Source organism: Sphaerodactylus townsendi, linkage group LG03 (assembly GCF_021028975.2).
Source record: "Sphaerodactylus townsendi isolate TG3544 linkage group LG03, MPM_Stown_v2.3, whole genome shotgun sequence".
Lineage (NCBI taxonomy): Eukaryota > Metazoa > Chordata > Lepidosauria > Squamata > Sphaerodactylidae > Sphaerodactylus > Sphaerodactylus townsendi.
Window position 1 is genome coordinate 80,005,078 of NC_059427.1, and position 24,959 is coordinate 80,030,036.

Consider the following 24,959-nt stretch of genomic DNA (forward strand, 5'->3'; position numbering starts at 1 on the left):
AAATGAACAATAAATGAACTCAGTCCTAGCTGGTGGCATACTCTGTGAAGGAGCAATGCTGGAAAACACAATCCTGATTTTATATTCCAGATCATTTCTGGTCATAAATTCTACCTTCCACGGGCAGAATAGCATCTTGAACTGCTGAAGCAAAAGACAAACAAATTCAAAGGAGGGGGGTGGCGAATGAATGCAGTGCAGTCAACATAATTTGCAGAAAATTATTCCATTAATAACTGCCTGTAGGTCAAAGATGCTACTCGTGAAGGTTAAGGGACTGTCACTGCAGATAGAGTTCAGCAGAATTATGCCTGCCCGCTAGGTATACTTTTGTGTGGATTCTGTGCTCACTAGTTATCTATATTCTGTTATTCACAACTCATAGTGTAAAATGTAGTCATATATTATGTTTGCTTTATCAAACAGGAAAGCATGCTTTTTTGATTAAACATTTGAACAGCTGGGAAAAAGAAAAAACATTGCAAAGGCAAGTTACACCAAACCTTTATGATGGAATTTTAGAAACTCATTCTGTATAGTACTTAGTACCTCCAATAGTTGGAGGGTTTTTTTACTTCACTGAACAATAATGCATAAAGGTCAAGAGGTACTAGAGCAAGCTATTACCATAAACAACAGAAAAACGCTGCCCCGAGACTCACCTTGGGCTGCTGTTGCTGACGAGTAGTCAGGGCAAGGAAGAGAGCTGGTCCAAGTGACATTGAAGGTCCCTGGCAGGAGGGTCCTTCCAGCCAGCTGTCACATATTCATGATGTGACCTGAGGTGGAGCTGTGGCAGCCTGGCGATTTCTCGCCCCTTGCTCTGTGCTCCAATGACACATGTATACTATTCAGCAATAGTACCCAAACTTTTTGCAGTGGGATCTACTTCTAAACTTGCTCTGCCTTTTGGGACACATTTGTCAAGCAGTTCCACACTGCTTTCTTCTGTCTTACGTCAGTTAATACTGAATTATGTTTATATTTTTCATGTTTAATATTTAGAAGTACATAACACTACTGAGCGAAAGGCTATGCTTTATTTTATGTGGAGGAAAGCTCAGATTTGCGACCAAGATTCCCACACAGAAACATGGTTGTGAAACTATGTGATTTACCAGCAACACCCTCTACTAGCTTTCCACAGCCTGGTAACATAGCCCCAACCAACCTGGGTAGACAGACAACTAGTTGAATGATTTCTCCATGCAGCCCAAAGGTGAGGGAGAAGCTAACGCAGCTTAAATGGATTATCCTTCCCTAGAAGATGTAATATTGTGCCCCAAAATGAATATACCTTACCATAATAGTTATTATTATTCATTTATTAGACTTCTTTTCCACCTTTCCCAACCAAGGACAGGCTCAAGGCAGCTTGGAAAAAAAAGACCAGTTTTATAGGTATACATTGAAGGGATCCTGTGCAAAATCACCTGCAAATTTCAAATTCAACAAAGTGAGTTATTTGCACAAGTCCCATGAGATCTACTTTCTGAACTAAGACCAGTTTGCCTATGTATAAGCAAGATCACACTCCCAGACCTATACTCTAATATCAAGAAAAAAATACAAGCCACATTGTCAAAGCACTGTTTGGATGATTATTTCCTTTAAACCCCTCTTTCTCAAGCTTACATCATTCTCCTCTGTTCCATTTTAACTTCACAATAAACTCATCCAATATATGAAGGCATGGAAGGCTAGCTCAGCAAGGTGTCACATAGTATAATCTTATGCATGCTTATCTGCTTTCTTCAGTGAGGCTTTAGGTGAGTTTGCATAGACTGCAGCCTTAGTATCCCTCCACACATTTCCCAGATTCAGGTATCTCCTGTTTACTGTGCAATCCGAAGCACTATACGATGTAATTGGTAGGCATGCACAGTGTACAGTGCTATCCAAAGAGTTAGACTATTCTATGTCAAAGGACATAGAAGGATGTAACTCTGCTTCCATACTTAGCTCCCATAGTTTGCTTGACTGCCTAGAACTTGATGTCTTTAAGTCAACAAGATTCATTTTATCAGAGCTCTTGGACTAATTGTTATGACCGTAATCGAGAGAAAGCACACTTCAATGACATTTTGTTGACATGAAGTTACAGACAACTTACATCCATTGAGCTGCATCCAGCCTAACTGACCATGCCTAACAATTACCCCTTCCCACGGCCAGCATCTTCATGTAATGCCTCAGGATGCCCTATCCCTCAAGAGAAGCATTTTGCACAGATCAGTGGACTGCAGAGAGAGGAGGCAGATAGGAACGTTCCATCCCACTGATGGAACATTTAATCTGGATCCAACCCATTAATCTCAATAGGCACAACTATCTTTAATTGTCCAGCACACACTTCATATAACCCAGAAGTGATTAGAAGGACAAATGACAACATTAAACATGATTATGCTGCCTGTTGTATATTTGGATTAAAAACAGAGAACCTGAATGCTTGAGGAGTCTTGAGCTGAGATCCCAGCATGCCAGACACAGTTCTGTAACAAGTATGGACTAAGGTGGGTGTGAGAAATCACAGGCTTTTGAAGTTTCACCATACTGTGCAGGAAATTTAGACTTGTGCTATCTATTAAAACAAATGGAAGTTGACAGAACTCGTGCACCATGTGCCCTTTTAAAAAAAATGAAAATGTCAACATACTGCAGGTTCTCCTCCACTATTTGCCATGTAATTACATGGTAATTGATGCTCCTTAATAAAACATGACTAATCCTCAAGTGTGTTTCTGCACTAAAGTTCACATTTCTGATTTTAAGTTAGCCGCCGGGTCTGTTCTTAAATTAGCAGGGGGATTTTCTTTCTCAGTTATCGTGCTTGATCTGGGGTAGCAGTCAGGATTCTGTGTTCAGGAATGTTTGGGCTGAGCAAACAAATTAACAAAGACCAGCTTCATTAAGAATCCACAGAGGTATTTGTCACAGCTTATAATGGGAACAGTGTGCTTGCTGAAATGAATTCTGATGCCAGACCCTCACAACATGGGGCAAAAGATACAATTTCAATGAGAGATGGGAGGCTACTAATTAAATCTCTGCTTGCTCTCTTCTTCTTCTTGGCTCAGCCTCGCCGCTTCCAAAGAAACTGGAGCAGCAGCCCGATCCGCTCCTAAACTCATGTCCCCTTCAGATTTCCTGGATAAACTGATGGGAAGGACGTCAGGATACGATGCCAGAATCAGGCCCAATTTTAAAGGTATGCTGCTTCCTATCCCTGAAGTTTTCATCACTTTTTTGTTTTAGACCAGAATATGCTCATCAAGGTGATTTTGATCAAGTTCTGTTGGTGGGTCTAGAATCCTAAAAGCATTGCTTCCTGCTAAACGCCAGCTGCTATTTCTCTTCCATTCTTCCCATAATTGTTTCCTATGAATGCAACTCATGATGCAGTCCAGACCTATACATGCTGCTGAATATGGTTGCCAGGTCCTTCCTGGGCACTAGTAGGGGGTGGAAAGTTAGGGCTGCCAGGTCCAGGCTGGGAAACATCTCAAGATTTGAGAGTGGGGAATTAGGTGAACATGGACCTCAGTGGGGTACAATGCCATCAATGCTATCCTCCAAAGCATCCATTTTCTCCGGGCGAACTGACCTCTGTAGTCTGGAGATGAGGTCTAATTCCAGGGGATCCCCAGGTCCCACCTGGAAACTAGCATCGCTACAGCCGAATAAGGCCACAGAGTTCTGAGGCAATAAATTGAATGATAGCAGTTCAATCTGAAAGTAGGGGATATAATTTTTTAAAACTCTCCTGTACATTTCAACCCCCCCCCCCACACACACACACACAAACACAGTTCCACAGAACGTCATTTAAGTATAAAACTACAATATCAAAGAGGGAGGATCTAACCCAACTTCCTGTTTAAAGGAAGGTTTCTTTTATTTTAATAAGAAAGGCATTTTAAAATATGGTCTCCCACAATCAATTCTACAACCTCCCATCTCAATTCTACTCCATTCTGCTGCTTGAGCCTTGATATAAATGTGGCATGTTCAGGGTAAAGGGGTTTTCCTACATGACTTAGCATTCACCCAGCGTCTCATTTAAAAGGGAAAGCTACCAATATGAAGCAGCTATGCTTGCTTTGTCTGCTTACCAGTATAATATCCTCAAGGGCTACGAATCTCTGGCAATCAAGCTAAGCATGCATAACTGCATTGCACAGGTTGCAACCCAGTTAAACAAGAGACAAAGTTGCACGGACCTTAGCCTTTTCTTTAGAAGGGATGAAACGACATGCAAAAGACACTCTTGAGAAAAGAGAATGCTGAGCATACATTCTGCTTCTGACGAATTGTCATGATATATTTGATTTAATGAAAGTCTCCACTGAATTATCTTTCTCGGAAAAGCCATGTAGAAGCCTACACAGCACTGTATTCTCTCTTCAGCAGCAGAATCTTCAGAAATGGTTCACAATGTCTTAATAATTTGGGGTGGTGGTGGTCATATTTGCCATCTCTTTCCAGCCATTTAATATATCAGTTATTCACTAAACATACAGAGCAATATGCTAACTATCTAACAAATGTTGATATATCTACTGCCCACAAATTTATCTTTCCATATTCAAAATTTAATCATAATGCCTCAGATAATGGTAAGTTTGAATGCATATTGAATGCATATATGTCGCTTGAATACATATTATAAAAAAAACCCGCACTTGCCTATTTGTCTACTTGCCATAGGTCGATCACAGTTTCATTGTCTTTTGGTTTTGGTAATATGTGAATTAAGGGTTAAATTCTATGAAGCCCAAATGCAATGGTACTTGCAGACCTTTCCTCCTTTCCTCCTTCCTGTAACAATTCTCCGAAGAAAGCTAATGCTGAAGGTTGTAGGAACAATATAGACAGAGAGACATGTGAGCTGAGCTATGGGGGGGGGGGGATCAATCAGACACTGCTTTGCATCAGCGAAACTTCACATATGGAAGAGAAAGGGGAAGGCAATTTCAGTTGGCTTCCCTCTACTCAGCAGCTCCATGGACCATGTGGTTTTTTGGCTATGTGGGTCCTCCAATCTCCAGCAGCAACATTTTGGAGATCTCAGGAGATACTCATTCTTCAGAATCTGCAGTTGAAAGTCTTGACAAGTCATGTTTTCCATTCTGTACAACAAATTATATATTTCAATCACCTCATTATTAATGTGTTTAACCATCTACTTTCTGCTTTTTAGTATTAAATTTATAATAATATGCAAACTAGGTATTTTAATTTCCTCAACGTTCCCTGGGAGTCAGATAGCTGGAAATTCAGAGACTATTTGTGGATTTTTGTTTTACACACAATTTACCTCATTGTGGCTCAAGGCCCACAAAAAAATGACATTTGCTTTATCATCCCTGTACCACTAATGCACACATATTGTCTATCCACAAATGTCACCATGATGTTCCACAATCCATCATTTGCTGTTTGTATTAGTTCTGACAAAGGGAAAGGGGAAACAAAAGGAAGAAGCAAGCTTAACATGGAATGAATGTGCCCAAATATGCAATTAGATGTACTTTGAGTAGCACTGCCAGTGGGTGCAGGAAAGAGTTGCATCTGTGATTTCGTGAGAAAAGACATCAAGAATAACGATCCATGTGGATGCCTGTACATGTGGCTCTACAGATGTACATGCACCTAAGAAAAATGATTCATGTCATGGCCACCTTGAGTCTCAGTGAGAAAGGTGGACTATAAATAACATAAATGAAAAATTGGGAAAAAATGTTCACATGTGCTCAAAGTGGTTATACACCTGTGAGTTACTTTCACACTTTATGCATTTGCTGTAGAAGACACCAAGGTAACATCATCATTTCCCATCAGTCATAAAGTAAAGCATTTGCTCTTTGATGCACTTGGGAATGAAGGAAAAGACCCACTTCTCTTCTGAACTGATGTCTTGGCCAAATTCCCACTGAAAATTTTATCTAGATACAACCAAGTTTCAAAAGAATCAGCACCTTTTCATCCAAGTTCCAACATCCTCACTGCAGCATGTTTCTAGTGAAGACACCTAGGCCTGCCCCTTGGGGGGGGGGAGTTCCTGCTGTCAGGGGTGCAATTGTTAAGCCAGCAGCACCAAAATTTCAGAGTATCTTTAGGAGACCCTCCTGAAAAAACCACCCAGGTTTGGTGAAGTTTGGTTCATGGGGGCCAACGCTATGGACCCTCAAATGTGTAGCCCCCATGTCCTATTAGCTCCCATTGGAAACAATGAGGGATGGGGGCACCCCTTTAGGGAGTCCATAGCTTTGGATCCCCTGGACCAAACTTTGCAAAACCTGGGTGGTGTAAGTAGGAGACTCTCCTGATGATACCTCCCAGGCTTGGTGAAATTTGGTTCATGGGGCCAAAGTTATGGACCCTCAAATATGTAGCCCCCATCTCCTATTAGCTCCCATTAGAGTGTTTTTTCAAGAAGGTGCATATACAAGCAGGTCCAGGAAAACCCCATGATAAGGGGGGAGCTCCAGAAATGGGACTGATCTGTGTTCCACAGTTCAGCTGTGAGGAAATCTCAAGGGAACCTGGATATTTCGGGTGACTATCTCAGGATTAATAGCCAGTGAGGAAATCACTCTTGTCACATGAAAGAGTCTGCTCCTTAGTAAACATGCAGCAGCTGCTTTATCAGCCTTGGGCTTGGCCTGGGCCATCACCCAGGCACAGCTGGCCAAAATAGCTACTTTGTATATGAGTACTTTGTACACAGCATGAAATCCATTCTGATTAAGTACCATAGCTGATGGGAGAAAATGACTCTGGATGATTTTGTGCTATCTGAACATAGTGATAGTTGTTGAGGTCAATCTGCCCTTTGAAAAGATCCCTGTGCAATCAGGTGTAAAATGATTCATGCAAACAAATTTAGGACTTGAGGTTGTTTGCTTTTTATAACTCCCCTAGAACCTGATCAGAAAGAACATTTTCTATTTTTCTCCTGACCATTTCTCATCATCCAAATGTAGCAGTTCTATGATAATGAGCCTTGAGCCATCAGTCTTTTGAACATTTGGCTTCTCATAAAGACATACAAAGCTGTATGTCCCAGACAGAAGCAGAGTTGAAGTCTCTCAACCTCCCTGGAGCTATTTTGCAGTTTATGAACAGAACAGATGTTGCTATGACTGACAGTGATTCTTTCCTTCCATTCCACAGATATTACATGTGACCAAAAACATTTAGATGCATTTCCATCTACCTTTGACTCATTCTTGGATAGACCAAGCTAGCATAAACTTGTTGTACCTCAGAAGCTAAACAGAGTTGGCTCTGGCTAGCATTTGGATGGGAGACCATCAAAGAATGTCAGGGTCATGACACAGAAACAAGCAATGGTAAACTCCCTATGAACCCCTCTTGCCTTGAAAACTCTATGAGGATTCCATAGGTCAGTTGCAACTTGATGGCAAAAAAAAACCCCAACAACCCTTCCCTCTTTTATTATTCATTTATTCATTTACATTCATTTACCATACCTTTCTAGCTGAGACTCAAGGCATAGTACATTGTAGAAGTCAATGCAATCAATAGGATGGAATACTCAATAAACAATGTAACAGGATTAAGACTGTGGAAACCGAAAATCCCTTTGGTATAGCAAAAAACTGATTTCCGCAGGTATGTTTGCTTCCAAGTATATGGCACTTCCTCCAGTTTCTTTAAGATGTACAACTTGACATGTTATTCTGATGTACAGCAACAAATGTACAGCATGAAAACATGCATATAAGACAAAAATTCTCTCCCACTTTGCCATCATTTATTAAGACCCAGATTTGTCTTCTAGTTTTCATAAATTCCATAGTGGTGACTTGCAAAGTAGAATATTGCAGAAAACAGATCACTATGTGTGATTGGCACAAGCTGTCTTATTTTCTCCTGCTCTTCTACCAAGGAGTTTGAGGCAGCTTAGGTGACATCCTCCATTGTATACTCATAATGACCCTATGTGGTGGGTTAGGCTGAGAGAGAGTGGTTGGGCCAAATTTAGCTACCTTGAGCTTCATAGTCAACTGGGGATCTGAATGCAGGTCTTCGCACCCCTAGGCTGACACTCTAACCAATGTACCTCACTGGCTCACTGTTTTCTAAAGAAATGGAACACAGTCTTTGGTTCAAATATTTGCTTCCTCAGTTTTTTTCTCCCCAGACTATATTTCCATAAGTGGAAATATAGAGCCACAGTCATTTGGGAATTTATTCCTGGAAGGCAGTGGCAACCTTGCCAGATGTAAGCTTATACAGCAAGAGCACATTTGTCAGTGATGCTGTAACTCATGTTGACCAGTATACTGAGGGCACCAGTTGCACAGTTGCACAGCTGGTTCAGGCTGGTTCATACTGGCATAGCTAATTTAAAAGGTGACAAATCCACCAAAGACCTTACACAGCCCAAATTTGGCATCTGACGTACATTTAAGGTAGTTTCTATTGACATGTAGCCTGTAGTGGCACACGCATGTCACCATCTTGGCACAGGCAAGAATCATCTAGACTTTTTTCCACAGGTAAGAAATGTTACTAAATATGGAACAGTAGCATCTTATGCCTTCTTTGAACTACCATAAGTGTGGATAGCCCTGTTCACATGTTACAGTGAATACAAGTGCATTTTAAATGCATGTGCAGAGATCTGTTAATAGGAAAGGGTTAGCACATGTTCTTTTTATAAATTAAATCAGGAACCAGCAACTGGATGACTGTGGGATCTGAATCACACTTGAACTATACATGAATTGAATGGAACCTGAGAATTATGCAACACACTTATCAACAAAAATCAAGAGTACTCTGTAGACTTGTTCACTGTAATTTGGGAGCAGGGCTATAGCCTTTCAGCAATGGGGATTGAACCAATGAGAGATTTTTTGTTGCACAACTTAAGTGTATTTTTCCATTTCTTAACATCCCTTTCAAAATCCATATTGGTTCCCTGGGAACTAATGACGATAAGATCAATACAGTACTTGTACTTGTTGAGTAAATCTATAATGAGTGGGCCTCAGTGCTCTGAGGAACAGCTAATCAAAAATGCTAAACATAGAATTCAAAGGAGTTATTAAATACTTCAACTGCTCCTGAAGACCAGTGGCAAACATGACTATTTGTTCAGTTGAAATTGTTAATTCCCCCTTCTCAGAGACACAGAGCAATGAACTTAATAAATATATATATCCTTTTAAAATTGAATTAAAATCCAATTCACTAGCTGAAACTACAACAGAAACTTAATCCCCAGCCAATCAGATTAACAGTGCAATTCTGACTAGAGTTACTTCTTTCTAGAAACCTGTTAACTACAGTGGGTTTTTATGGATATAACTGAGTTTAGGATTGCACTGTAAACCTGCTTACATAAGCAAGTGCTTTCTGTCTCCCCCTTCCCCTGAAAAGAAAGCTATAGATACACAGGCTTTGGAAATGTTCCAAGGCAAACTTCAAGAAAGCCAATATACTTCAATGAAATTGGATTTGGGAGTCTGCTTCAGCGGTATAATTAGGTTGGATGAACTCGCGTAAACAGGAAATAAACAGCAGCTGTTTAAAAGCGTACTATGCGGCACCTGCAACCATGAGAAGGTGGTCCTTGGCAGTGTTCAATCATTAGTTATGCCCACTGTAACCATCCTTTGGCTATTCCAAATCCCCTGTTCTGAGTGCTTGTGAATGAATGTTAACAAATACTAGATCAGGGGTCTACATCCTGCAGCTCTCCAGATGTTCATGGACTACAAATCCCACCAGCCCCTGCCAGCATGGCCAATTGGGAATTGTAGTCCATGAACATCTGGAGAGCCGCAGGTTGCATCTGGAGAGCCGCAGATTTAACTATGTGTTTGGAAGCTACAAGCAACCGCTTCCCCATTCAGTTACAAGCCATACCAGTAAGGATTTAAGCTGCTCCATGCACCACCCAGTGAGTTGTCTTTCCCTCTTTTATTTGATTTGTTTATTGAAAACATTTATATGCTCTCCTTTCAGCAAAGCCCAGGGCACTAAACAGTTAGGATGTCATACCCAGACAGAATTAATAAAAAGAATAAGGCAAACACTAACCATAATACATCTCACTAATTTCACCCACAGCAGTGAATTCCAAAAACTGCTTCATCAACCAACTGCCATTTTTAAACACAGAGACCAATAATCATTGCCATCAATATGCTCTCTGAAACAGTTAAATTTTGCAGGTTTTCCAAAAGTAAAAGGATGAGAGGAATCTGATGAACAGATCTGAAAGCTGTTCCAAAATGATGTGGCAACTGAAAAAGATCCATGTCTGGCTGAAGCCATCATACTTCCTGAGATGATGAAAAAGGACCAACTCATGGCAACCCCATCTGTTGAGTCAGAACTGACTCCAGGCAAGCGCACCCATGGGATAGTCCAGGAAACAGATGAGCAGAAGTGGTTTGCCAGTGCCTTCTTGTGCAAACCAAACTGAGCCTTCCTTGGTGAGCTCCCATCCAAGTACTAACAATGGCCAATATTGCTTAGCTCCCAAGTCTGGGCTAAGCGGGTCTATTTGGGATATTTACCAGAGAAGAAGGGGCAGCTAAAAGAAAGCAAGGAACAGATCTGAGAGGACGCACAGGATTTGCGCCTTGAACAAATCTCTAGCTCTCATCAACCTTTGATTTGGCTGTCTGCCTGCAGAATGGGGATAACAGTGGCTGGCCTTGCAAGGTTATTGTGAGGTAAAGGGCCATCAAGTTTACGAATCATTACGTTAATCACAACTATTTTTAAACCAATTAAATCAAAATAATGTCCACCTGAAAAGATCTCCCAACGTCCACCTAAAAAGATAGAAAATTACCAAGTAAGCGTATCTGTTCACCCTTATATATATATATAATGGGATGATTTATGTATGGGAGACTGATATTGATAGACCTTGCTTTGCCCAACGTCACTTATTGAGATGGCAGTTTAGCTAGGATTTAAAACTCACATCTACTAGATGGAAGCTTGGCCAGCAGTTTAGATAAACCAAAGCTACGCTGTTCCAGAAGCCCAGCTGAAGAGAAGGCCTGAGCTGTTGGGATACACAGCAACAGAGGGTTAAAAGACATGCACCGCAAGGACTTTTTCCCATCACAGCATGCACGTATACACAAAAGAAATTAAACTTTAATATTTAATGAAATATATGCATTACCCTGCTGCTGAAGGCAGTTGTATTGTAATTTTATTCAAGATAATTTAATTTCAGATTTATTTCAATGAACTGCACCTCCCCCCGTAGGGGGCAGTTTGCTGGCATAGTCTGTCACACATAAATCAGGATCCAATTTATATGAAAGTCACAGCAGCTTTGCAGAGCTCGGGGTTGTAGTCCGAACGCATCATTTCAATGAACCAGCCATAAGTCACAGAGGCATTTTAATGGTTCAGATCTAGATGAAAAGAATACTTTGGCTGCAGAAGACAGGGTCAGTTTCTTTCTTTGTTTCTTTCGGCAAAAAGTAAATAAGAGAAGTGGGTGGAGACATTTTTGGAAAAGCCTCACAATGTCCACCATTTTCCACCTGAACTCAGATGCAAGCTAATATTTATATAAAAAGAGTACATGGAAACATTCTCATTTCACATTTATACTCTCCTAAATAATTAGACTAAATTAGTTTTGCCATAGTCAAGCTCTCTGAATCCGGGTGGCTTAATTTGCAATTCTTTTGCTAATTATGCAAATCAAACCTGGTAATTTTAGTGTTATCAGATAGTTCCTTTGCCTCTCCTGCTGTTAACTTTCATTGAAAAGTTAGCAAAGGACTGTAGTAAACATATCTTTATCTGACCTTGTGCTGGTGGATTCTTGCAGTAGAAATCACAGATACACAGATGCACACTATGCCACCTTCTCATATTCCCAACAATTGCTACTGGGTAATGCTCTTAAAAGGCTCTTGGATTGTACTAATAACAGCATAATCCATCTAGGTTTTATGGCTGCTATTGTTCTCCTGACCGAAGCTCCGTGATAGGAAAAACTTTACCTGTCAAATTTTTTCTGCCACAAGCCGTTAAAGGTAATGGGGGGTCGAGGAGAGGGGTTGAAACCCCAAGTGAAGTTTCATGTAGTGATTCCAAACTACTTTTCAAACAGTCCTTTTGCCTACCTGCACTACAAATGTATACTGTTTTTATAATTAGTTTCACAGACATGGGGCTCCTGGGAACTGTAGTTGGCGAGAATGGTGAAAAAATTGAGATGCTGCAAATTTTGCAGTAAGCATGTTCAAGAGCCACACACATCTTGTTTGACATCCACCATCATCTGAGACAAGCATCTTTTCTCATCTATTCACCTGTCCCTCCAGCACTTTACATTGGCTGTGGAATAGTTAGTTACCTGCACAGTAGCCGTGGTGGTACAGTTTCATTTCCTTGAGGTTGGTGCAGTTTTATTTCTTTGCCTTCAGAGGAGGGCTGCATCTATATCATAGGTGCGATTGAGTCTACCCAATAGTTGGATGAGATTCTTAAATTACATGAGGGGAGCTATACTTCCCATAAGACTGTGCAAAAATGAGTATGTTTAAAATAATATTGATATTACAAAGACTTATACAAGCAACAAATTGTGAGTTTTTTTAAAAAGTGTATTTATAATCACTTTGGATGGGTTGATTTTGCTTGGTGTTTATTTAGCAACAATGGGTTTGTGGAGGATGAAGCAGGACAGCCATTTGGCTCTGTGAGAATGTATATGCATGAAATACTGCCAAGTACTGTACAGTACTCTATTGGCCGAATAAGTAACTCGATGAACAGGCTCAAACTGCCTTCAAACTTCAAACTGATCACTAGTCAATCCACAGTTTTGCACAACCAAAAAACCCAGAGGGTTGATAAACCAACGGGTGTTTGAGCATCCCTAATTTTTTTAAAAATCACTGTCGTCGTCATCATCATCATCATCATCATCATCATCATCATCATCATCATTATTATTATTACTAAAGACTGCTAGCCCTTCTCTTAAGACTAGAGTTCTCTGGTTCCTTCGGGCAAGGAAAACAGTTTCCCTCAGGGAAACTTTAAGTGGCATGGATCTGTAGCTTAACTAAAGCCAAAGATAGTCTAAGTGAACCTGTAAATTTGAGCTCAGAATCTATGCCATATAATTTATACCACACAGTGCAAAAGGACAAGAAAACATTATTTATCATATGCAGCCTTGGAGAGGCCAGGGGGCATAGCTTTCACTACAGCCATTCTCAGTAAATGCAATAGACCATGGTAATGTTTATTTGCTGCATATGAACTGCAGCACAAAAAAAATAGTTATTCTTGCACATCTGAAAAAAAAGCAAGCACTTTTAAAGAAAGGTGGTAGATATTGTAAATCTTGTGGTTTTCTAGCCTGCAGTTGAAATGAAATGCAGTTTTTTTGCCATGCAAGGGAAGGGGAGGGAGTGAGGAGTGACATGCAAGGGCGGGGAGGGAAGGGGAGGGGGTCCGGCATCTGGACATGGCCCACCCACCCTAGCGGAGGGAGGGGGAGGGGAAGGAGTGAGGAGTGTCATGCAAGGGAAGGGGAGGGATTGAGGGGTGTCATGCAAGGGAGGGGAGGGGGCCCGGCATCTGGACATGGCCCACCCACCCTAGTGGAGGGAGGGGGAGGGGAAGGAGTGAGTGGCGTCATGCAAGGGAGGGGAGGGGAGGGGAGGGGAGGGGGAGGGACTTCTCCCCATCTCTTCCTTCCCACTTTCTCTGCCCTATGGAGCATGGGCTTATATGATTTAAAAATCTTCATTGGAAGGGGTTGCTGAGTGAGAAGAAATGGTAATGAATCTTGGGAAATGTTTGCTGAGACATATTTTGGCTGGTTGGCTTGAGACATTCAGGGATATGTTCGTTCTACAGACACCACAGGGGCATTCTGCCTTTGCTTGTAGCTTTGGGAGGCTGCTGGCTCAGGCAGTGCTTGCTTAGCAAGTAAGGTCAGATCGATTCTTTCTGTTGGCTCATCATTTCCCTGAAAGCAGTTGTGCACCTATATCAGTGTTGTGTGTGTCCAGAATGTGGAGAGCTGTAACCGGGGAGAGAGCGCTGTCAAGACTCTGCACCTACTGCAGGAAACTGACCATTTCTGCATTGTGCATTAGTTTTTTTCCCTTGCTGTACTGTTCGTTGTTGTTGTTGTTGTTGTTGGAAAACTGTGTATATATAGGATGTTTACAGTAAACTTGTATCCTGCTTCCAGCATAACAGCCAGCACGGTGCAGTGGCTGGAGGGCCTGGGAGACCCAGGTTCAAGTAGCCGATCTGCCATGGAGTTTGTCCTTTGCCTCTCCCACTCATCCCTTTCGCATCTCTTCCCCCAGCTGTGTCATATATGGAAACTGCAAACAAATAGGAACTGCTGTAACAGGCATGGGATGAGCCAGAAGGGCCTCTGCCTCCATGGATGTTTGATGGGAACGGGACACAAAATCATTTTTTGCCCCGGACTCCATTTGCAGTAGATTTGCCACTGGTTGGCTGCTTGTTGGCACTTTACATACATGTTCAAGGCCCAAACATACATGAAACTGGAAATTTAATCTTTCCAGAGTTTTTAAAATATCAGTGGCTGCTATGTAGGGTATTGATTTGGCTGGGGTTTGAGACACAGGGAGGGAAGCAGTTTTACCTGGCTATGTTTTTTATATATATGTTTGTCCCACTCTTTCTTCTGGGCAGCCTACATTTATATTGTGAGATAGGTTAGGTTAAGAGAGAGAAGTTGGCTCAAGTTCACCCAGTAGCCATATGAGTTTTTGAACAAGAACTCCCAAGTCCTGCTCTGATACTTCTAATTACTATGACATTTACTAACCGAAAGTAACCCTAGCCTCGTTTGCTTTCAAGAGGTCCAACAGTGCAGGGAAATCAGATTTGGTCAGAGAAAGTGTTTGAAAGTAGAATTGCGACCCTGCTTGGAAGCTGTTAGCTTCTGAAAGAGCCAGAGAAGATCTGATCACAAAGCTTCTCAGTGTTTTCTCTGTTTTTGCCCTTAAGGAACTGTAGCTAAAACTTGAGGCCCTGAGCAGAGATCTTCCTGTGCCTGTGGGAAGCGTCAACCACGTTTATGAGTCTTCGTGTAAGGGCTGCTGATCTTCTGAAACTAGTCCACACGTGCAGCAGCCAAGTATGGAGAAATCCAATTGTGGGCATGCATGTGTGAACCAGACCTACAATTCTATAAAAGGACTTCTAGCTTCAGTGAGTCTAGACAGCCAGCTGCAGCTGTTTCCTGGCAAGACCTCAGGAGCTGGATGACACTCTCCTCGGCCTCTTCCCCTGTGTGTTCAGTCAGCCAGATCCTGGCCCTGAATATAGATTGATATATTATCCTGACTGAATTTCACAGTCTGCTATTGCCATTCACAGAGACAAATTTATATTTGGAATAGGTTTGCTGGTGTGTTTAATCCTGTAATCTCTCCAAGGTAGAATGGTAAGTAATAGCAGGTATTAAGACGAAGGTGAATGGAGCAGTCCTCCAGATGGTGTCTTTTGGATCTTTTCAGAGCATCCTGCTAAAATTCAGGTCTCTGGTGCTAATCCTCACACACTGCTTAAAAGCCTCCCTTGCTGCTCGCAGATAGGAGGCCCTTTGCCACTTTTTATTTTTTACAAGGGACAGCCAAAGCTTTCTGTCACTCCTGTTCAACGTGATTTCTAGCCTTCTGTCTAGAAGATCTCCAGGGGGTGTGATTTCAGGGAACCATGCCCAGTTTATTCCTTCCTGCTCTCTAATAAGTCTTTCTACCTAAAAGACAGTCAACATGGGTGGGGAAAGTGGGGCACGAACCAGCTCACACCATTCCTACATACTGAACTGTTTGATTAGTTAAACATCCAGACTTGGAGTCCATTGAGTTCTCCACACAGCTATTTATTAGAAAGATGTCATACATCAACAAAAGCACCACCAATATACGCTCTCAAATCATCAGTTCTCCCAAGTATTCAAAATGAATCAAATATCCATTTAAATGAAACTCAATCCTTTACTCAAAAGCAGTCCTATTATATCTTAACAATGGAGTCTCTCACCCCAAGCATGTTTTACATCAGAACACTTAACACAGATGGCAATATTGTTACTAAATTAAATGTCTCTCATAATCGTAAAGTCCTCTTTTTGGAAAAATGATTGGCAATAGCGTTCCCATGTTTTCTGGAACAGCTTTGTATGACGGAAGAGCAGCCTTGCAGAACAGCCTCGCAAATTTTCCGAACAGATACTTGCCTCAGAAACACCTTTCACAGACTTACGCTTGCTCTTTACTCAGAAGGGTGCTGCTATAATACATCTTGTTATCAGCTCACCAAGATGTCCTATAACAGGAGAGGTTGTGGTTGTAATAACTCCCATTATATGGGGAAATGTAAAAGTACAGTACATATCTCCTGATTCCATCCTGGCAACTCTCCGTGGTTCTTGGTAGCCAATGTATGCCCCAATTTTTTAGGAATCCCTATAGCAGCATTTTGGTGATATACAGAAAGACAATATAGTCATGTTGAACTTCATTTGCTAATGAATGCTCAAGAAATCCCTGATCAATTTTACTTGCTTTGCAGGTCCTCCAGTGAATGTCACCTGCAACATTTTCATCAACAGCTTTGGGTCTATTGCAGAAACTACTATGGTGAGTAAAAGAAAAAAAGTATTGTTTTCATGTACCTTTTAATACAAAAACACACACTATTGACCAAATGTAACCAGTAGAGTCTCATAGCTGCAGTTCAGTTTCAGGATCACTATGAGAATACTGCTCCAATTGGGGTAAAATTCATCTAGTTATTCTTTCAGCTTTTCCCTAGAAAGACCATTCAAATGCCAGTACTGGGATTTGTAGTTTACACGTAAGACATTAACATTGACATTTAAGACTCTAGAGAAAGTCTTCATAGCACACAAATCAGTAGCTATCATCATGTCAACATGCAAAGGTCTGATGAATTCCCAAGCGCAGTTAGGAACATAATCCAATGGAAAATAATAGGAGCTAGAAAGAATGCAAAGAACATATTATCAGGAAATTAACAATGCTGTTAAGCAGTGTTACATACTTCCTAAGTTCATTTAAAATCAATGACCTTAGAGGGTTGAAACTCTGTTTCAGACTGCACTCTGACTGAGCAGTAACTCTGGGTAGTGGGCAGTGGTGGAATTCAGCAGGTTCACACCACTTTGGCAGAACCGGTTGTTAAAATGGTGCTTGTAAATGACCAATTGTTAAATTATTTGAATCCCACCACTGGAACCGGTTGTTAAATTATTTGAATCCCACCACTGATAGTGGGCCTGTATTCATTCATCAGAGGCATATGGGGGCCAAATGGCACCCAGAGGTAAAAAAAAAACCCTCAGGGCACCCCCTCCCCGGCATGGAGCACGGGACGGAGACGGTGCTCACCACCATCACAGACACACTCTGCATCCAGCTTGACTGAGGCGGATCGGCGCTGCTGATTTTATTAGATCTTACCACAGCGTTTGATATGGTCAATCATGACCTTTTGACCCACCACCTGGCCATCTCTGGGGTCTAGGGCGTTGCCTTGCAACGGCTTGCCTCATTCCTCCAACCTGGTGGAACATTCTCCCCCACACACACACACCATCTGGGCCCTATGGGACTTAGAACAGTTCCGCAGGGCCTGCAAGACAGAGTTGTTCTGCTGGGCTTTTGGGGAGGTCAGTTGTTGAGGGTGCCATCCCTTGCATTCCAAGCACTCCATATTCTATTCTTGGAGTATGCATTAATTGTGTCTGACTGCCCTGGTGAGTTTACTGCTGATGTTGTCACCTGTTTTAGAGTTAAGGTTGGAGTTGTTGTTACCTAATGTTTTAATTGGAATTTTATTGTAACTGTGTTTTATTGATTTGTACATCGCCCAGAGCCCTTTGGGGATGGGGTGGTATATTAAATTTGAATGAATGAATGAATGAATGAATGAATGAATGAATGAATGAATGAATGAATGAATGAATGAATGAATGAATGAATGAATGAATGAATGAATGAATGAATGAATGATCTGGCCACAGATTATGCTCAGATTCTTTCCAGATTAGATTATTGTAACATGCTGTGTGTGGGGCTACCTTTGAAAACTGTTTGAAAACTCTAATTGGTCCAGAGCACAGAAGCCAATTATCAGCGAGTGATATCACCCATGTGTAAAAAGATCTACACTGGCTGCCCATCTGTTTCTCAGCACAATTCAAAGTGCTGGTTCTTACGTATAGGCTCTGCATGGGATGGTTCTAGGGTACCTGAAGAATCACCTCCTGCCATATTGTCCAGTTTATCAACTGGTATCCTCTACACAAGCTCTGCTCTCTGTGCCCCCTCCTGCAGAGGGAAGGTGGGTAGTGATCAGAGATAGAGCTTTTTCAGTGGTGCCACCTCATCTTTAGAATGCCATCCCCCTTGAAGTCACCTCTCATTTTTTACTGTCCCTTAGGTGCCAACCAGGCTAAAATATGGCTCTTTAACCAGACTTTTAATTAAGGGGTTTTGTGTTTTTAGATGGTCAACTTCTAGTCTGAGATATATTTTATCAATATCACTTTAGACAGCATTTTATATGCTTTTATGGCATGGGTTGATTTTATTGGCTGTCCTTAATGACATGGCTTTTATTGGTTGGGGCTATTCTGTTTACATTTTAATGTATCATTTTTACAGTATTTTATTATTTATTTGTTTTACTATTGTGAACTGCCTCAAGCAACTCTGGAGAGGAGGCATACATATTTTCTAAATAAAATAAATAAATAACTGTAGTCTCAGCTGTGCAAGGACATCATATAAGATATCCCCTTTAAAAGCAGCCTAAATCCATTTTAGAATTAAAAGCAAAAGTTTTAAATTCAAGCTTAAATTAAAGATCAAAAGCTGACATTTAGAATTCTTGTTCTGTAGTGCCCTTTGCATCTATATGATCGGGGCAGGGGGGTGTCTATTTAAAGAAATGTCATACATAACCCATCTTACTTCAAAAGATTTAACCAAATGTAAACGTATAGGCAACTGCAGTACAACAATAGCAACTGTGAAAATGAAAAGAGAGGGCAGAGGAAACCAGAGGCTACAAATGTCTAGCTGGAAATAATTGTAAGGAGTCATCTGGACTATCCAATTAGAGAATGGGTTATTCGGTAACTGGTTATTAAGAGGCAAGTAAATGCTTGCTGGCCATGATCCTCCAGATGAAGTGGCTCTCAGAAGAGTATCAGAGCTGGCAGACCAAAGTTTTTCCCTGAAGCATAATTAGAGAACAGAATTAGAGGTTACAACAAACATTATTTCAACCCTTTGTTTCCCTTGTAAATCCATTAAGAGGCCCAAACAGAGATTCAGCAAGCTGGAAGGAGGTTCTTAATTCTTCCACTGAGTACGTTTTCCCTTCAAGTATTCCCAGGCTATTTATTTTCCTCTCATCCAGCCTCTACAATCACAAATAGACCCAGATGAAGAAGAAGGAACCAGAAAGGCACTGTGAAGGGAATAGTCAGCAGGTGCAGTACTACACCTGCCCTCCAGCCTAATAATCTTACATTGTACATATGAATAATCTTATTTGTTCTACACTGAGAACCCACCTACTCCAGCAGCTTGTCTCCCATAGTGGCCACTCAAACTTTTCCAGAAAGCCCATAAAGCAGGAGTGAAGGCAATAATCCACCCCATCTGGTATTGCCTCTGCCCAGAGGTGGAGCACTCATGGGGACCTGTGGGCTCACATGTCCCTGAGTGTATGCCAGCTGGTCATGTGGGGGGATGGAGAATCGCCCACCACACCCATTCCCTCAGTCCTCCCTGCCAAGCTGCTCCGCCAGCTGGCAGAGGCTCCACCAGACAAAGGAGCAGCTTGGCTAGGCTGCTGCCAGGCGCCCTTCGGCCCCGCCCTGCCAGGCGGGGTAGCCCAGGTCAGGCTCCTGCTGGCCAAGGTAAGTGAGGAGCAGGGGTGAGGGGCATGGGCGGCGGGGGGGTAGCCAGAGCAGGTGTTGCCCCAGGCACCATTTCCCCCACCCATGCCTCTGCGTCTACCCCAGCAACAGGTTGGCTCACTGCCTCCAAATCTAGAGATTCTGTTCAGCCTTTCTGGTTAATAACAATAACTCAATATTTAAAACTCAATCTATATCTTTTGAAAATAGCTTTTTAAGCCATCTAAGTCCAAGGCTATCAGCTGATTTGGTGTCACGGAATGTTGCTGGTGTCCCACTTGCCCGTACATTCCCATTATTTATTCGATTTATTCAATTTTATCTTAACAAATACAGGTTTGGGTAGACATATTGTCCAAGACAATGCCCACTTCTGCCTCCTGGTTGGCAGGAATCCACATTTTGAAAGGTCTAGTCTGCTAGTCTGGTTTGCAAACACATTCGATGAAATTACTCATCATTTTTGTTTTGTGATAATTTCTTTGTTCAGATATTTCATCTGGAGCATCTTTTTGGAGGGGTACATGGAAGGAAGAGGAGAAGAAGGAGCTATTTAACTCTTTAATCTTCTACCATCTTCCACTGAAAAATACCACCCTTGGTTCACTTTTGCCATTGACTTGGTACCACTTTTACCACCCCATTCTCCCTCTCCAAAAAAGGAGTCCAATGGCTTCATTTGGTAAAGTAAACCCCTTTTTTTTTCAAAATGGACCTGATGAAAAAAAAGTATAGCATTAATTGGTTTGATGCCATTTAAATGACCCCCTAAAATTGGGCACATAAGCACCAGTTCACCTCATTCTGGATAATGGTTGGGCTGAAACTGAGATCAAAGGTCTGCAATGAGCTGCAATATTTTTACCCATCTGGGCCTCACTCACACATTGTTAATATAGAAAAGGATTCAGAAAACAACAATAGATGTATAGTCCAGGCTATGCAGTTGTGCATTTGCATTATAGAGTGACTGAAGTTCAGGTGAATGTACATCTCATATGTGCAGGGCTGGCCTTAGGAGTGCAGTGCTCAATTGGAAAAATATTTTCAGGGTCTCAGATTGACAGTAAAGGTCTGTAATATCTTAAGCATTGCTGTCAAACATACAGGCCATGGGTCTGTTTGGACCCTGTGAGGGCTCTTAACTAGCCCAAGTTTTTCCAGTAATGGCCAGCCTAGCCCAGCATTGAACTGTGGGCTCGATCAGGCCAGGATCCAGCACTGAGCTGCGCCCACTACGTGTGAAGTCCATGTGGGCATCACAGGCAAAGCCCCCATTATATTTGACACCCATGATGTAAAAGGATGGCAGTAAATGTGCATGGGTATTTGATGACACTTGAGTAGATTACCCGAACCCACAGAGCCCCCTTAGGCGTGGGGCCCAATTGGGAGCAACTGATCCAATCAGCTTAGCCAGCCCTGCATATGTGAAAATGACTTCACTTCGGAACAGTGTAGCTAAAATCTATAATTCTTTCTACACTTCAACCCCCAACCCTTCAGCAATTTATTCAAACCTCCATTAATGCAAAGAGTGCACCGTTTCCCTGAGCAATTAACATCATGCTTTTCCTGACCACCCTTGCACCGTTTTCATCATACAAGGCTGAGCCACTCCTGCTAGAATTCCTTCTTTACACAATTTTATTCCATATCATACATGAAACAAGCACAGGAGCAGGGTTGACCTGCCAACCTTCAGCTGGTTTGCACCAGAATAAACAAAAAGCATCTTTTACTTTCTGCCCATTAGGCCAATTACATTGATTTTCACCGACACCAGCCATCACTGATTTTCACAAGCAGAATAGGAAGGAAATCGATGCATTTGATTTGCTCAGGTAGCTGCTGTCTGCAAGCTTCTTTCCTTCAATTTTTTCCTCTTGCATCTTTCTTCCTGGACTTCAGGCTTGCCTGACTGGTTAGTTGTGCATAAAGCCAATCCCATTATTAGCTGTCCTCAGCTATTCAACAGTTTTCTAAAGACATCTTACCTTGGGGAGGAAGAAATGGGTAATTAGCCAGAACATGTGAAGGTGACTTCTTGGAATCCAACAGCAGAGAATAAATTTTTATTCATGGTTCTTACCGACATACTTTCAAGTTCAAATAGAGGTGAGGAACTAGCACAAAAAAAGTTATGTGATGACATTAGTTCTACGAAAGAGGTTTTGGAATGGAAAAGGCCTGTGATGGCTTTTTAAAGGTAGACAAACCTGAATTACTGTTAAGACATTTACATATTAAGTTTTACCATTTTATATCCCAAGTAATGACTTGCACATTAATAGAAATTAATTCGTATGGCCCTTAGCTTTTTAAAAAGGATATTATAGCTTTCTCTCACATTATAGATTTCTCTCACATTCTGCCCCCTGCTTAAAAAGTGGCTTGAGGCAATTTTTGATGGAAAATGTAATAAAATATCAACTATAATAACAATAAGCCATAATTATTGAAACACTTTAAAGATAACCATAGAGCAACATGGATTACCCAGTTCCAAATGAATCTCATATTTGTTCCTGGTACTTGAAAGACACAGTGTAGTACTTGGGATCCCTTGTGTCAGTCTCTTGCCTAATCTATCCATCTTCTGCTGCTTCCAATGCACTGACCACTCTAGTGACCATCAGCGGCTTTCATAGCTGTGCTGCATTCCCACACTGTCCATAACTGTACTCATCCAGGAACTAGGAAAGTGTCTTGCTGTAAAGAAATTTGATACATGCATGGATTTTTTTTTAAAAGCCTGCAGATTCGTTTTTGGTGTACAGTCAGTGTGGGAGCATTTGTCATTAACTTCACAAAATGTGTATTCTATAAGTAGAATGGAGCCCAGATGTGCAGAGATTCCCACCTGGTAAATAACCACAGGACTCATCTTGGTATTAAATTGGGCCCCAGCCCTTTTTATTGAGCCAGAAGCTGGGCAAGCAAGAGGAGTGCATTGTTTCGCAGCTGGTCAGCACCCCTGGCTGACCCCGGCACCATCCCCAGTCCATATTGGGGAACAAATAAAGTACTGGGCCACCTGGGCGCCCGCCCGCTGTGGCCCCCTTTCTGCTTGGGTGTCAGGCTCGATCGGCAGAGGCCTCCAAGGCATGTGTTATGAGCCTGCCCCACCCCACCCCAAGCCTCTTATGAGGCTCCCAACCGCGGGGAGGTCCGGCGCGCAAGCTCATCCTCCCCATAAAGATGCACTCCTCTGCCCAAGGCACCAAGGCTCCGACGAAACCACCAAGGCTGCTGCAATGAAACCACCAAGGCTGCGACGAAATGAGCAGCAAAAGAAAACCTTACCCAAAAGGGAGGGAGAGTGGGTCAGTTTGCTCTAGGCGTTGAAAGAGGCCAGAGCAACTGCGTGCCACCTAATATATAGGGAGCGTGCTCCACCCCTTACCCTCGTGCGCACACGCAATCATGCCGGATGAGGCTCAACCGCCCAGCCGGCCCAGGGCACGCATGCTCGCTTCTCCTGAGCCCACCATGTGCCCTGCCCCCTGTTTCCTTGTTGATTCAAGGGCCGTTATTTATGTAAACTCCTGGTTACATTGTGCAAGCACAGAGGAGGGTGCTAGCTGGTAAAAGTAGTGCCCTGCAAAACTGGTTTCATTTTAATCCTTGAGATTATAAATATGGGTTTACAAGAATATGATGAGAGCTGATGAATTTACCCATGGCAGAGGAACATGTCAAGGTGATTGTCAATGGGTGCTAGTCCAAACCAACCCATTCTCTCAGGAAATTGTATCAGAGATCACTGCAATGTCCCAGAGCCTCTGGACCAGTCTCTCAGTTCACAGGCAGAGTACCTGGAAGTTCTTTTTCTTTAGTCACCATGAGTTCCTTAGAGGGAGGATTGGATGTAAATGTAATATTCCAGACAGTGACGTAGGTATAGATTTTTATGGGGGGGTTCGGGTCATGCCTCCCCAAGCCCCGCCCCCGGCCTCAGTGCTTATAAAAGCAGCTCGAGGCAGGGATGGCAGACTCCCCTGCCCCCCCCACTGGCTCCCCCCCATCTACTATTAGCTCCCATTGGAAACAATGGGAATGTGGCACCCCTTTAGGGAGGCCATAACTTTGGACCCCCTAAACCAAACCTCAACAAACCTGGTTGGTATCATCAGAAGAATATCCCAACAAATCCCTGAAATTTCGGTGCTGCTAATCTAATAACCGTGCCCCCTGCTGGCCAAAAACCAAAAAAATTAAAAACACAAAAAACACAAACGGGGGGTGGAGCTTCGGACATGTAATGGGGGAGTAACTTGAACCCGAGAACCCACCCTTACCTATGTCCTTGATTCCAGATTTTTCACTTTATAGGCACATCTCCCAACTGGTTTTGAGGACCCCATCTTTAGAGCTGATTTAGGGTGCAACTTTCCATCTTCCTCAAATTATAGTTAAATGTCTAAAAATCATCAGTAAATCTAAGCATCATTAACTTGCATTAAGGAGGAATAACCCCAGCTTCTTTTGTATGGGGTTATGCATCAATTTTCCAGTGAACACACATGTAATGGGTTTCTCACATACTTTTTCTTTATTGTCAGCTTCTGACTCCTTGCTTTCAGGTCATCTCAAGTAAGAAAAGCAATGAATAAACCCATAAATCCCAAGCCCAACAATTAATTTGATCAAGGGCACTGAAACTGGTTTATGACCTGTCACTTCTGAAGCACATCGAAAATGCAAATGAAGGAAGGGACTCTCGGCTTTTATCACCTCCTTTGTTTACCAAAAGCTGCCTGCGTCTTTTCTCATGCAGAGCTGGGTGGGGAGGGGAGGGGACAGATGGTGAAGGGAAGCCACTGGTCAGACAAAGAAAACCAAAGCTGCCAGCTATTGTCCAGAAAAATGGTCAAAAATATCAAAGGTCTGGCTTGGCCTGGCCTGGAGATACCCAAAGGAGCTGTAAGACATGAGGTTATGAGGCAAATGTCATTCTCAATAGTGCTAG

At 42.2% G+C, this 24,959-nt stretch overlaps 1 protein-coding gene across 2 annotated transcripts in view; it reads left to right on the forward strand.

Annotated features, from left to right (window-relative positions):
* The window catches only part of GLRA1 (glycine receptor alpha 1), a 72,043-nt gene that overhangs the window by 23,454 nt on the left and 23,630 nt on the right, over window positions 1–24,959 (forward strand). For both annotated transcript variants that reach the window (XM_048491731.1, XM_048491732.1), the window contains exons 2-3: window positions 3,081–3,211; window positions 16,606–16,673. In XM_048491731.1, coding sequence (XP_048347688.1) covers window positions 3,081–3,211; window positions 16,606–16,673 — 199 coding nt within the window. The remainder of the gene's footprint in view (window positions 1–3,080; window positions 3,212–16,605; window positions 16,674–24,959) is intronic.